At 37.9% G+C, this 15213-nt stretch overlaps 1 protein-coding gene across 1 annotated transcript; it reads left to right on the forward strand.

Moving 5' to 3' along the window:
- The first annotated feature begins 1673 nt into the window (after positions 1–1673).
- LOC147428443 (uncharacterized) lies at positions 1674–6582 on the forward strand. Its single transcript, XM_086496844.1, has 13 exons — positions 1674–1873; positions 2152–2163; positions 2252–2304; positions 2415–2550; positions 2602–2710; positions 3283–3810; positions 4023–4169; positions 4250–4393; positions 4445–4681; positions 4845–5028; positions 5149–5253; positions 5486–5982; positions 6055–6582. Exons 1-13 carry the CDS (start codon positions 1674–1676, stop codon positions 6580–6582), a joined length of 2880 nt encoding a protein of 959 aa, XP_086352970.1.
- The last annotated feature ends 8631 nt before the right edge of the window (positions 6583–15213 follow it).

Here is a 15213-nt window from a genome sequence, read left to right on the forward strand (position 1 = left end):
GTGTCCCTTCTTTCATCTTCAAGTCAACAAGCTTCTTAAGCCAGTATACCTGTGAAGCTGAACTCTGCTTCTCATAAAGATCACTCAGCTTTAACCATGCTTGATAAGCCAACATCTCGTCTGCTACATTGAAGTAAACGCTTTCTTCCAAAGTCAGCATAATGGTAGAAAGTGCCAATTCATCCATTTCGCTCCATTCATCTTCGTCCATATCTTCTGGTTTTATCCCCTTGAGCTTTATAGGTTTTATCTGCTTTTTTTGTACCAACACGTGCCAAATCTGCTTCTTCCACAATGGGAAATTGGTTCCATCCAGCTTCTTGATATTGTAAAGAGTAGTGTCTTGTGATCCAGCCATAGCTATGCTTCGCAGTAGTTTACTTTCCTGGGAAAAATTCGGCAGAGTTTCCCTTGTAAACTGACCTCTGAACCAATATCAACCTGTCAAATGAACCAAGAAAGCTTCAGATTCTGCATAAATTTTGGCAGAGTCTCCTTTGTAAAATGGCTCTGGTGTACTCAAAAAACAGACCAAAAAACAGCTCAAAAAACACTGTCTCTCTGACATTGTAAGCTGCGGGTAAACTTGTCCTGCACCTGTACTGTCCCTCACTGTCCTGTCACTGTCCTGTAAGCATAGACTGCAACAATGCCTCAACGGCAGTAAAGCAAAGATGCAATCCCAACTGTCTAACTCACAGTCAATACATCCTAGCTGCCTATCTAAGGGTGCTCGAGGGATCGCTCCAAGACCTGTATCACCGAAAGGATCTCAACATTCGAGAATCCCCCAGCTCAATAAAACCTCACTCGACCCTCAACAAAGGCTGCAGTAAATCTGACAGTACATAGACTTCCCACAGAGTCATACATCCACAAATTTCCCATTGTATGCTGTAACCGTTGCGGCGGTTGTTTGCTGCGTGACTCACAGCCAGCAAACCCTCAACATACATACATCATCTCTGACAATACATCCCATGTGGAAGTACCTGCAATGTCAGGATGAAATCTGGAATATCAAGCAGCAAACACAAGCTACCTGATGAACTAGTGGATGTCGCCTACAGTCCGTGTGTAGATGCACCCGTGTCGTATGTGACACGCCTCCAAGAACTGTGAGCCGTCCTTCGATGTGTAGACAGCCACAAATCAACACTCTGGGAGTGTCGATATCCTCAACACCTGCAGTCGTAGGCCAAAAACCCCAAATTTGCAGAGTCGGCGGATCTGCACCCGCTGAGACCACGTAGTCGAAAATGGCCTGCGCAGACCTTTGTCGAAGCCGAACGGTGGCCGAGATGACCTCAGAATGAATTTCTGACAACACCGAGCCCTTCGAGCTTGCTCGCTCTTTAGATTTGGGGCCGTGTCTTTGCCTGTCAAATTTCATTCCAATCTGAGCTGGTGACTCTAGCCTCCTGCAGTGCGGCCCCGAGCCTCGATCTGAGCTCTGATACCAGTTGAAGGAGTACGAGCGGAAGTGCGACGCGAGAGAGAATGCGAGAAGAAGAGCACGAGGATATGGTGAACTCGCTCTACTGTAATGTGTAGAGCATAGTGAGTTCTTATTAGGTTTTTACAAAAGAATATGTGTACATACCTGGCGGCCCGCCCACTTACCTGGGCGACCACATTTGTCTTTATACCCCAACACTTTTTCTCTTTTATGGATGTTTTTTTGGAATGATGCATGTCCGAGAGGGGTAGGAGAACGCATATATTATCGAAGGGCTCAAGCCAGAGTAGGCAACATAGATCCATTTCAAGATGATGATGTTCCTGATGATGATGAAATTGATCCACCACCTGAAGAAGCACTGTTAAATTTTGGTGTGGAGAGTTTTGGTGCAACAAAGGGAAGGGTAGTGAGGCAATTTTTTGGGGTGTTACTCTTAGTAAGACCTGCAAGAAGTCGAAGATGACTCCACTTTGATCCACTGAGGGTTTCTAACCGGCAAAGACCTACAAGAATCCCAAATCCTATTCCCATGGCCCAACCACCTCCTAATCCGTAGATTAAATCAACAAAATTCAAACGAAAGTCTAAGGAAGATGCAGATTGTCACGTGGTGCAATTTGAAATGAGATGGCAAGCTAGTGGATAGTAGGTGATGTACACAAATCCTATCAAATTACAACAATTTGCAGCTACATTGGAAGGTAAGGCCATGAGTTGGTTTAGCCAATATGGTATGGTTCACTTTGCTACTTACAATGCACTTAGAGAATCCTTTTTACAAAGATGCAGAAAGAAGAAAACTCCTACAGACATTTTAAGAAAGCTGCGTCGTATCAAACAAGGTACCATGCTTGTAGAGGATTTTGCTTAGAAATTCAAGATTTTTGTGGAAAGATTACAGGGTAATGAATGACCCACTGATGAGATGTTAGCTGGCTATTTTTTTTGAAAGGTTTAAGGAGTGGTATTAAGAATGTTGTGGCCAGTATTGATATTGCAGGTGGTTTTAATAACTTGGTACAGGCTGCATCCAGAGTTGAGAAAAGGATTGGCATGACCAAGGCTAGCAAAAGAGGAAGCAAGGATTTGTGAATTTGGTTCTGGTTTAGGTACAACTTCTTCTTCCGAATCTGATTCAGAGATGATGAGGATCAGAAGAAGAAGAAAAAGACTCCTAATAAGAAAAAGAAAGATAAGATAGGTGATGAAGTTGATTTGATTCAACAGTTAAAGAGTATTGAATATTCGGTAATTGCTCCTAAAGAGAAAAGGTTCGGTGAAATTTGTGAGAAGGATGGTCACACAACTGCTCAATGTTGGTATAATCCAAAGTAGAGGAATAAACCACCTTCTAATACTGGGCGAGGTAGTGCTTCAGCTGAGGCTAATCAAGTGGCTCCATTCAGAGGAAGACCACCTGGTCAGGGAAATCAAAGAGCACCAGGGAGAAAACCAAGAAATCAATCAAAGAAGACCCCAAGGGGTGATGCCTTGTGTTTATTGTGGTGATCCTAACCATTGGGTTGGTCTCCGTTGTGCGTTATAGGTAAAACATAGAGAAGAAAGAGGTATTTCAGTTGTTCCTTTAATCAAGAAAACCAGCAAGAAAGTCCTCCACAACCTCCCCAGAATCAACCTCAGGCACAAGCTAATGTCATTATCATTGATATTTTGATTTATCAGGGACAAAAAATTGGATCAAATTCAATAGTTGAGATTATGTAGAGGAGGAAATTAGTTGCAATAATCCAGAGCACATGGAGGAGGAGATTGAGGTATTGGCTGTAACAAGGTCTAAGGCCAAGGGTCCTATTGACTAGGAGCAGCAGAAAGGGGTACGAGATCGGGTGCATAAGCATGTTCAAAAGGAGCAGCAACATCCAATTTTGGAGGATAATTCTGATTCTTTCGATGAACCACGAAAACACCAGCAGAGGGTTGAAGCATCTGAACGTGATCGGTTTGAGGTACTCATTAATTTTCCTTTACATTTATCTTTGGATCAGATGCTTTCTATAGTTCCAGCCTTTAAAGAAAGGTTGTTGCATAAATTGCTGGCTAAGCATTATGAAGTTCCGACTCAGCAAATGGGGGAACCTGGTGTGAACACGATTCATCCTTCTGATGTGGATTTTGTACTTCCTGTTATTAAAGTTACCTTACAAGATAGGATATTTGATGAGGTACTGTTGGATGGAGGATATGGAGTCAATATTCTACCTGAGTTAATGTATCTTACAATGGGCTTAGGGAAGTTGAAACCGGAACCTTTTCAAGTCAAAATGGCAGATCAGAGAAGGGTCCAGCCTATGGGTATTATGAGGAACTCTTCCATTCAGATTACAAAGGTAGACATTTTCAAGTCAATTTTGTAGTACTAAGGATAAAGGAAGGAGATGATTCTTATCGGAAGGCCTTGGTTCAAGTTAGGCAAGGTAAAACAAGATTGGGGTGAGAATCAAATGGTTCTTACCAAGGGTAAACAGGTAATCACTATTCCTATGTTGGGAAGAAAGCATATTCCTGGCAAAGAACGGCCATTGTTTGCCCAATCCATTAGTTTGGCTGCAAAAGTGAGGATGATGAGGAGGAAGGCTTTTTGGAGGCTAATCCGAATGTGGTTCCAACTTTTGAGGTGGATATTGCAAGTATCTTGCAAAACGAACAGGAACCTGAAGAGATTGTTGATGAGCCTGTTTTGGGTCAGGCAATTCTGGGAGTGTAGCTTCCATTGAGTGTAGCTGGGGTTAGGCAATTCTGGGAGTGTAGCTTCCATTAATGGATTAGAGTGTAGCTTCTAGTCCAAAAGAGGAAGTTCAACAGGAAGAAAGGATGCAAAAGACATATAACAAAAGGCTTGGTGGCTCTAAAAGAGTTCAAAAGGATGAGTTAAAGGAATTGAATTTGGGAACTGAGGATGATCCTAAAATGGTCAATGTCAATATTTATGTGGATGGAGAATTTCTATAGGATTTGTTGCAGTTGTTGTTGGAATATAAGGATATATTTACTTGGGATTACTCAGATGTTAAAGGGATTGATCTAATGTTGCATCAACATCATATTAATTTGAGAGAAGATGCAGTTTCGATTGTGCAACAAAGATATAGGATGAATCCTAATTTTGCACAGCAGGTCAAGCAAAAGATTGATAAGCTGTTAGCATCTGCGTTTATTAAACCAATCTATGAAGTTACATGGTTGTCAGCAATTATTATGGTACCCAAGAAAAATGGAAAAATCAGAGTTTGTGTTGACTACAGAAAATTGAATGCAGCCACTATCACTGATCCATTTCCAATGAAATTGTGATGCCATTTTGGATGCAGTAGAAGGGAAAGAAATGTATAGTTTTTTGGATGGTTTTTCAAGATATAATCAGATTAAAGTGGCTGAGGAGGATCAACACGAAACAACCTTCATAACAGTTTGGGGAGCTTTTGCATCTACAATTATGAATTTTGGTCTCAAGAATGAACCACCATCATTTGATTTTACAGCTTATAAAACATTTGAGCCTTATCTGCAGGATTTTATGAGAGTTTTTGTGGATGACTTCTCAGTGTGTAATAAAAGGGATTTGCATCTTCATCATCTAAAGTTGTGCTTTGAAAGATGTCGGATGTTCATACTCTCTTTGAATCCTTACAAAAGTGTAATGGCTGTTAGAATTGGTGTTTTGTTAGGCCATGTGGTATCTCAGAAGGGGATGTCCATAGATGCAAAAAAGATTGAGGTGATTCAATCAGCTCAGGCACCTATCATTGTTAAAGAATTGAGCAGGTTTGTGGGTTAGGTCAAATGGCATAGCAGGTACATCAGATATCTGGACAATGTTTGCATGCCTCTTACTTGACCAAAAAGCATGTAGCTTTTGTATGGTCTGAACCTCAAGAAAAACCATTCCAAATGCTGAAGAAGATTCTATTAGTTGCTCCCATTCTGCAACCTCCTGATTGGATATTGCCATTCCATATTTTTGTTGATGCCTCGGATGTGACTATTGGAGCTGTTTTGATGCAGGAAAAGATCAGAGGTTGGTTCGACCTGTCTATTATGCAAGCAAGGTGTTAACTCCTGCTGAAAGGAACTATGCAATTACTGAAAGAGAAGCCTTAGGAATAGTTTATGCCTTGATTAAATTCAAGCACTATCTTTTATGTAATCGGGTTATTTTTCATGTTGATCACCAAGCTTTGTTATATCTTATCAAGAAGCCTTTACTTATTACAGGAAGGTTGGCAAGGTGGATGTTGTTGTTACAAGAGTTTGACTTTGTAATTGTACATACACCTGGAAAAGAGCATGCCATAGCTGACTATTTAAGTCCGATTGAGACAGGAGAAGAACCTATAGGAGTTCAGGATGATTTACCAGATGCAAAATTATTTGAAGTACAAAGTTCTATTTCTGATTCTTGGTATGATCACATGCTGATTTTCTTAATTGATGGCATCATGTCCACTGAGTTTTCTACAGATCAAGGAAGAATTTTTTCTCTTACTAGCAAACATTTTTTGGTTATTGCTAGAGCCTTATATTAGAAAGGAATTGATCAGGTAATTAGGAGATGTGTACCTGATTTTGAGCAGTCAGCTGTGTTGCAAGAAGCTCATTTTGGGGCAGCAGGAGGTCATTTTTTAGGTGACATTACATGTAAAAAGATTTTACAGGCTGGTTTATGGTGGCCTACTGTATTAAAGGATGCTCATTCTTATGCTAAGAGTTGTGTGGTATGTCAGCAATTTTGTCAGCTTGATTCTAGGGATAGGATGACAGATCATCCTATTTTACCATTGGAACCATTTCAAAAGTGGGGTATGGATTTTGTTGGGCCTATAAAACCTACTACTAGTAAAGGGTGCAAGTATATTTTGGTTGCCATTGATTATTGTACTAAGTGGGTGGAAGCTGTTGCTTTAAAAGACAATAAGGCTCAGAGTGTAGCTAAGTTCCTCTATCACAATATTATGACAAGGTGTGGATGTCCTGTTGAGTTGGTAAGTGATAAAGGCATTTCATTCTTCAAATTTTCTCATTGCTTTGAGAATGTTGATCCATTTTCTATTACAACTTTGATTAAAATTGTTGTGTTCATTTTTGTTTCAAGTTTCTTTTAAGCACATATAAGTAGGGTAACTAGGAATCATCACCATCAAATTGGGCTAAAAAGATCGAGGCCAAAAATCATATTTCGAACAAGAAGACCATAGCTCTGAACTATTGAAAAGTTGGTGGTAGAGACCTAAATGTTGATTCAAAACCCAAACGAGGGTGCCAAAGGGCCTCATAAAACTCATCAAATACAAACCTAAAAGTTCAATAGATCTTGTGGTGGAACATGGATCATGACTCATGTCCCCCAAAGGCATATTGAAACAGAGTAGAGACCAGCTGATAACTATTGATTTCAATCAACTGAAACCAAAGTTTGGGATCAAATTGTGACCAAAAACACACTCAAAAGAAGGAAATTGGGGCAAAACACCTAAAACTAGTCTATTTGACTAAAATTTGAGGGGTTTCACTTTTTCTTGTCCAAATCCAAAAAGATCTTGGGAATAGGATCCAAACAATAGAGTCTACCAAGTGGCCAAAATTGAATTTGGACATCATTAGAAGATTCCGTAAGCCAAGATAGATTTTGTGCGAGAAGTGCAATTGTTTGATCAATTCAAGAGGTTTTGGGACTAGCATAGTGGCTATCAGCAGCTCATAGCCATCGAGTGTTTAATGTGAAAATTGCAAAGGCTATAGCACTGCAGCTTGAGGTGATTCCAAGATAGAGATTTTGGAGGCGCCCAAAGAGGTAACAGGTTAGGGGTTTTGCAAGGGTGATTATTTTTTTATGTGTTTGAGATCAAGTAGATTCTACTTGATTAGAAACCCTATCGTAGGAGAGCAAGTGAGCAATAATTCAATTGAAGAGAGTGTGAATCAGGGACCATTGGCTCCCTTAGAACCAATCATTAATGAAAGTCTGTTAATACATCATCAAAGATATTTTACACCTACATGGCTGAGGGATTCAACAAGATGAGTTTTAAGGAGGGACCGATCATGTGACCTAGAAGGGTGAAAAGTGGTACACGCATTCACATGAAGCACCCACATCTATTTTCCAAGGTTTAATGCATCATAAAAAACCATCACATAACCCTAATTAGGATGCAAAACATCCCCATCACTTTGATCAATCATAAGCCCTAACTTCACATGTAGGTGCAAAATCTTTTTTCCCTATTTTCACGAGATGAATGTACACATGACATATCAAAGAGAAATTTTGACCTCATATGAATGCATCAAGCTTAACCCCATAACATAGACTATCACCTTAGCACATCAATTAATCCATATGAGACTCATGCTGACAATCACTACCCAAAAAGAAAGTCGTTTTATGCAAAATTTGCACATACAATCTGGGCTAGATACCAATACATCAACTCATAAGTTTATAGGCATCAAAAAAGTGGAATCAACTCACAAAACAAACCATTTTTAAATCACGTGTGAAGGATCACACTCATGGAGTGATAATGATGACCTAAATACATTTATCAGCATGTCTAACCAAGCTCTTGACTTGACTAAGTGGGTTTCCCCATCCAATAATTCTATACTTGGCTAAGCACATAACACTCTACTTGCAAACCTGCCTTGCTTTATAAGGCCAACTTCATAGAATTCTCACATCCTCCGGTCTTGTCCAAAAGTAGTCCCAAGTTTGATGCTAGCAACACAAATTTGGTAGATAACTCTAGATACAAGTTGCTTAAAAACAAGTATGAAATTTTTCTTGCGATTAGAACATATAATCCTTTGGTGGTTTTGAATGATCATCCTTTGTACTTGATGGGTCACATTCTGTGCGATTTGATTGAATGGATATGCAATCCATACCCAACAATGTACACTCGTTGTAAGAATCCAATCTTTGACATAGAAGATGATGTTTTTAGGTATGTTGATGATTATCTCATACAGATGGAAGGTTACAATTATAGGTTTAAACCCCCTAAAATAAAAGAACCTTGAACTGTTTTACTTTGAAATTTTGTAACATGAAATATGCTTTATAATGGAAAGCAACTTTCTCTCCACTATCTTGCGTTGTGATGGCTAGTGTCTTCTCTTGTGTTGTGTAGTAGTTTTTATTCTCTCAACATGTTCTTTGAAATTATGAACATTGGTGTTGTACTTTGGTTCTAACATATTGAGCAATGGTGTTATACTATCTCATTGTAGAGTTTCAATTTTGATGCTATACTATTCATTTGGTATAGTAAGCCTACAATATTATATTGTAGAAATTTTCTTGTGAGGATCCCTACCAATGGTAGCAGTAAATGCTTCTATGATACCGTACAATACCAATTTTGGTTCTATTTACTTTCAAATTTGGTATTGTTCACTACCAACCTTGGTAGTGAACCAACCATTTTGATCATAATAGCTCCTACAAAACACTTTGCACTACCCAATTTGTTTAGGTTCAAAAAAAATTAGGTATGGCAAATTTTGGAAACTCTACTACCCAGCAATTCATGTATAGTAGTTTATATATAGTACCAAGTTTGGTACCATAGATAGTACACATTTGGATACTCATTATTAGCACCAAATTGGATTCTGGTTAGCACCAAATTTGGTACAAGATTTGATACTAGCTAGTATCAATAATGGTATTGAGCCAAATAGTTTAGGTCTAACAAATTTTGGAAACTCTATTGTCCAAAATTCATGTATATAAGCAATAAATCTACAATACCGAATTTGGTGCTAGTTAGTACCAAATTGGGTTCTAGTTAGCACCAATGGGGTAATGTTTATCACCAAATTGAGTTTTGTTTACATCAAATTAAGTTTTTGTTAACACCAAATTGGATACTGGTTAAAACAAAATTTGGTACTTGTTAGTATCAATATATATACAAATCCTACAATTAAATTCATATCAATCTCAGGTAGTTTTGGAGTATTTCTATACAATAGCTCCTACAAAATAATATGCACTGCCAAATTTGATACTATGCCAAATAGTTTCGGTATAACAGATTTTGGAAACTATACTGTCCAAAATTTCATTTATAGTAGTCATGTATAGTAGCAAATTTGGTATTGGTTAGTACCAAATTCAGTTTTAGTTAGCTCCAGATTAGGTATCGGTACGAAACTTGGTATTGGCTAGGTTTAATATTGGTACTAAGCATGAGAGTTGGTGTACAACAATCTCAAAAATTGAATACAAAGAGTAGACTTGAATGCAATAAATTATGAGGAGAAAAATTTGTATTCTAATTAGAAGAGAAAGCATACTCTTGCCCACTTAGGGGTTCTGGGATTGTGTTTCATGTAGCATGGATGTACCCTCATCACTATCATCATCATATAGCATGCTCTTGTATATGTTCTCGTATACCTCAGTAGATGGCTTGAATTGATTTAAGACTCCAAGAATAGGCTCCATCAAGAAGCGTATGGCCCTTATAAGATGTGAACACATCAAGACTAGACTTTGTATGATCCAAAGACTATATAGATTACGACTAGAGATGTATGATCCAAAAGACTATTAGATCAGCTTTTCCTTTGACTTGGCTATAGTAGAAGCCTTCCACAACCTTCTCACCTCTAAAAATTTGGTTATGCCACTTATCCTTTTGTGCTTTCACGGTTTGATACAAATCCTTTGTATTGACTGCTTTGATTGCAAAGTTCTCCCCAATGAAAAATTTTAGACATTCCTTCATACATTGGCAGACTAGAAACTTGAGTGATTGTCATAGTATTTGAATATCCATCATCCTCCTGATCATCTTAGACAACATTTTCACACAACATTTTAGACATTCCTTCATACATTGGCAGACTAGAAAATTGAGTGATTATCATAGTATTTGAATATCCATCATCCTCCTGATCATCTTGGTCTTCATTCCTACTTGTATTTAGAAATTATAGCAATGATTTGATGGCTACCTATTTTCATTCTTCTATGTCCATTCTATTTTTCATCTTCTCTATAGTCTACTCAAACATGGATCACAAAATAATAAAAGCATTTAAAAGTGCACAACACATGTTTTGACCTTCAAATACCCACCAACATTATGAAATGAGCAAGAGACCTCGATTTGCTCACAATCCCACTAGAGATCATGCTGCACATCATTTGTGCCAACAAGCCAAAAGACTATTTGTGTTTTATACTTGTAAGATTGTTCTCTTCGTTGAAATGTTGAATTCAAAAAATTGACCACATCAGCCACACACTTCATTGGCCAACCATTTGGTTTCAACTCCCCATGTGTTAAGGTTCTCTTGATAGCTACCCCTACCTTGTCATGCTAGATTATTTACTTCAAGAAATTGACCACATCAGCCACACACTTCATTGCCCACGCATCTGGCTTCAATTCCCTATGTGTTAAAGTTATCTTGATAATTGCACCTACCCCGACATGCTCTCCTTTTCCATGTCTAGATGCTAAGAATCTATGTAGCATGTGCAAGCCTATCATCTAATAGTACTTGGCCACAAAATAGTAAGGTCTATGTGCTTTGAATTGTGAAGCCGCACCATTTGACCACACCTAATGATGTTGCAAACAATGCTCGTCATGTTTTAGCCACTTTTCATGAAGCATGTTCATCTAATATGTAAAAGTGTAGCATCTTCTCAACACCACGTGCTATATTTCTTACATAAGTGATGTGCACAAATTTTGTGACTTGGGTAGACCACCAATGCGTTGATTGAATCTCATTCTAATTTTTTTTATAAATGATTTTCTACAAAGCAAAGAATCGATACAACAATATTGCTAGGAAACTTCAACAAACAATCCTTGATTTGCTAGGTCTGCCAGTGAGATGAAGCTTGTGAGGTGGGTTGAAAACATGTTAAGAAAGAATCACTTTTTATTCATTTGCAAAAGCAAGTCCTTTGTCTTCTTCTCATTGCAACTTGCATCAACCTAGGAATTCCCACATACTAGTGATGTGCATACATACTTTGTTTGCAAAATACTCTCCTATATCATCACTTGTAAAACAAATGGAGCAAGTGCAAAGGTGAACTTTCCCATTATGCCCAAACTTGTTTTGGCATAAATTATTAAAAGCCTATTTGAAATAAAGCAACTATACATGGGATACACATCAGCAAGCGCACCGCTCTTTCAAATTTTAAACAAAGTATGGCTTCAATGCCTCAATGCATCTAAGAGACACGTCCACCATAGGATGAGTCCTCTCGAACCTTTGGTATAGCTCAACTTGTGGGACCAAACAATAAAGCTTAGAAGATTTCAACTTCTAGATGATGGTTAAAATTGTCTTTCATGCACAATGCCAAAATTGAAATTGAAATTTGGTTCTATCTCCTAGTAATTAAAGAGTACCAAAAATGGTACTCCACATCCATCTTTGGTACTTTACCAAGCTTTTTTTATATTAAAAGAACTAAAAATTGTACTAAAATGATTTATTAGTCCCTTTTTTGGCTCAATATAGAACCTAGACATAGCAATGCACAAAGCATTTGGTGCTTTAAAGAATCTTTGGTAGTATAAAAGGTACTAGTTGGTACTCTATATAGCCATTGTCCCTTGAAACAAACTAGCATTTAGACAATATCAACACCCCCCCCCCCCAAATTGGTAGTATAAAAGGTACTAACTGGTACTCTATATAGCCATTGTCCCTTGAAACATAATAGCATTTAAGAGCTAGACAATACCAACACCCCCCAAATTTGATAGTATCCTGATGGATACCCCTACCAAGGCAAAGAATGTTTTTTTGTGAAGTTACACGAAAACCATGTGAGTAGTTGAACTTTTTGTCATTCAATGAGGAAATAACACAAAATGCAGACCATATATAATGTACATCGTACAAAAGTGCCTTACAAAAGTATGGTGGAGCAATGGCATTGTGTCTCCTCAAACGTTATAAAGAATAAGTCGTGCCTTGCCCCCTATTGTAGTTTTGTGGTCCGAGCATCACTTAGACATAGAGATTTGGATGCAGATGACAAACCTTTACGACTTAAGGACACTGAGATTTTTTTGTCAGCTTGTGAATGCTCCCATTGTTGATTTTCTCTCATTCTTATGGATTGCTCTGACCAGCTCAATTTTTAGTACTTTGTTTTTTCTCCTTTGCATTTTGGCTTCCAAACCAGAGGCAGGCAGTTCAACCCATACTTGCCCATCGTCAATGCCAAAAAGCATGTTGAGCTCCTTTTATGCAATAATATTAAAAAGTATGCATAAAGTCTTGGCAATGCAATTTCTTTGAGGACTATGGTTTGGATGCCAAAAAACATTTTGTTGTCGGCCATATGTAATTTTCTCCTTCCACGATTCCTTAAAAGCATGTTGGGCTAATCAAGTAAAAAGACACATTTGTAAAAAGGTGAATCATCTTCTTTGTCAAGCAAAACTTTTTGACCTTCAAATCCCCATGGACTCTTCACAAGCTTCTCGACATGTGTCTTCCTTAGTTGTCTCCCTTGATTTAGAGTGAGGATTATTAAATTTCAACAATTCAATGAGATCCTTGGAGAGGGTGAGAAAGAGGGGGGGGGAGATCCCAAAATTTTATAGAGAAGCCAAAAAATTACCTTTGTTTGCGTAATTTGTGCAAAATAACCTATATTACTTCTTCCAATCCTACCTCTCAGTGGAGAGACTCCTAATTGCTATTGTAACTGTTCTCCAACTTCTTTTCTTTTGAAATGCTATAATTAGACTTTTTGTATCAACAAAAGTAAAATAGAGATCTTCCTCCTACTGAATTACTTCCAATTCTATGGCTAGAAATCTAAACGGAGTGGGAACAATTGTTTCATGATATCGAACTTTCATCAACAAGCAATTGTTTCATTGTTCAATCTAGTGATGTTTTATCAAAACAAACTGGATTGGATAGATATTCATAGGTTTCAAGCAACATATTATCAATAAGAAAATCTCAAAATGGAAAATAGTTCTATCTCAACCATTTGTTTCTATGAACCAAAAGCTTAAATCGAAGATATCGTTCTAAAAAATCCTCCATTACCATGTAGCAACCCAAACAAACGGGAGTAAATATCTACGGATATTGCAGATGTACATCTACGAAAGAGGTTTCACTAACATATTCAGAATCTCATTGCTCCTCATGCAGAGGCAGATTATTTTATCGATTGGATGGTGAATTGGGTTTCAGTGGATTATATGCGCTACAAAGAAAGAAATCCTTAATATTCTTTATTTGACATCTTCTGAAGGCGCTGCCTTCTCATACCGTAAATGGTGTGAAGCCTCCATACTAGTTCTTTCATCAAAAACAAATTACAGCACGAGAAAGGAATGTTAGGGTGTTCTGGCTGGAATAGAAGCATGGGGTCCCATATGAAGTACTCCACGAAGATTCGAGTCATTTCATTCAATCAATGAGTCACCAAAGATTCCCAATTTCAAGAATTGCTCAAATAACAACATATTATCCAATCGACTTTCCAATCTTTTAATGGAATTATTTGTTCCATTAGTGACAAATTTCTTGAAGCTGAAAAGAAAAGAGTATTAAGTTGGTGAGATTTGAATTGGTGAATGTGATCATGTTTGAAGTTGTGTTAGATTGCTCAAAGTGTAAAGTTTAATTGAAATAGGAAGACCTCATGATTTTATTGCATGTTGGACAAGTTTAAGGATCACATTTGCTTGCCAAAAGAACCAAAAAAAAAAGGATGCTTCACACGCAAAAGGCAAATGTATGCCTAATTAAGTTCTTCACTAAGGCTTGATTTAGAAAGCCAACAAAGAAAAATCATCTTTCCAAATTCAAATATGAAAGTGATTATTTGATGATGAACACGAGAAGGTGAAGGAAGAATGAGTAGAATGGTGTGGGCAATGCAAAGTTGAGGAGGACTTGAAAGGCAAAAGTCTTTACACCACGTATATAAGAAAAGTACCATGTTTAGAATTGAAGTCTTCTTCCCTATGTGTTGTAATGGACAAGTATAGATCCATAATCAATGCCATAACTCACATAGATGATGATTATTTTCCTTGAGGCATAATAGCCAACTCATTTCCCTTGGGGCATTTGTGACAACATAGCCACCTTAGGTCTCTGTATCTATCATTAATGCTTCATGGATATGTATGTTGAGTAAGTTCCTCATGACAATTTCCCTAAAAGTGCTCAAAAATTAGCTTGTCATTACAATAAATTTTGTGAAGATTCATTAAGGCAAAGACGCTTTTAGGAGGCTATATGTTACTTTTAGAGCTTCAAACAGATTATTCATTGGAGGAGATCTTTGATAGGTCACATAGGTCATGTAGCACATGTTTTAGCCTCTTTTTTTCCCCCTTCAAGAACAAAACAAAAAAAAGTCGACAGGAGCTAGCATGGTTGATTGGGCATTCGATCTCCATGACCCAGGTCATGGGTTCGATTGCAACCGAATGATGCCCGAAGGCACACCATTGTAACACGCGAGCGGGAATGCTCGTACTACTACAAAAAACAAAAAAAAGAATGCAAGAAAAATATAGCATGGTTACTCATCCTAAGAAAGTATAGACATTCCAGTACCTTGGAGTATGTGCCTTGATATGAGCTTCTATAATCAACACACTACATAGCTAGCACTTTCCAATGCAATTTTGCACCCAGCATTGACATGATTTTGGAATACCTTCGTTCTTTATTTGATATTGATATGGCTTGGGCCCAAGGCA

Source organism: Adiantum capillus-veneris, chromosome 23 (assembly GCF_014529385.1).
Source record: "Adiantum capillus-veneris isolate H3 chromosome 23, ASM1452938v2, whole genome shotgun sequence".
Lineage (NCBI taxonomy): Eukaryota > Viridiplantae > Streptophyta > Polypodiopsida > Polypodiales > Pteridaceae > Adiantum > Adiantum capillus-veneris.

Excerpts from the sequence above, each read along its gene's own strand:
- LOC147428443 (XM_086496844.1), top strand. The coding sequence starts at position 1,674 with ATGTTTTTTTGGAATGATGCATGTCCGAGAGGGGTAGGAGAACGCATA. Across the intron at positions 3,811-4,022 it reads CTTCCATTCAGATTACAAAG|TTTGGCTGCAAAAGTGAGGA; the intron begins GTAGACATTTTC and ends CCAATCCATTAG. Across the intron at positions 4,170-4,249 it reads ATGAGCCTGTTTTGGGTCAG|AGTGTAGCTTCTAGTCCAAA; the intron begins GCAATTCTGGGA and ends TTAATGGATTAG.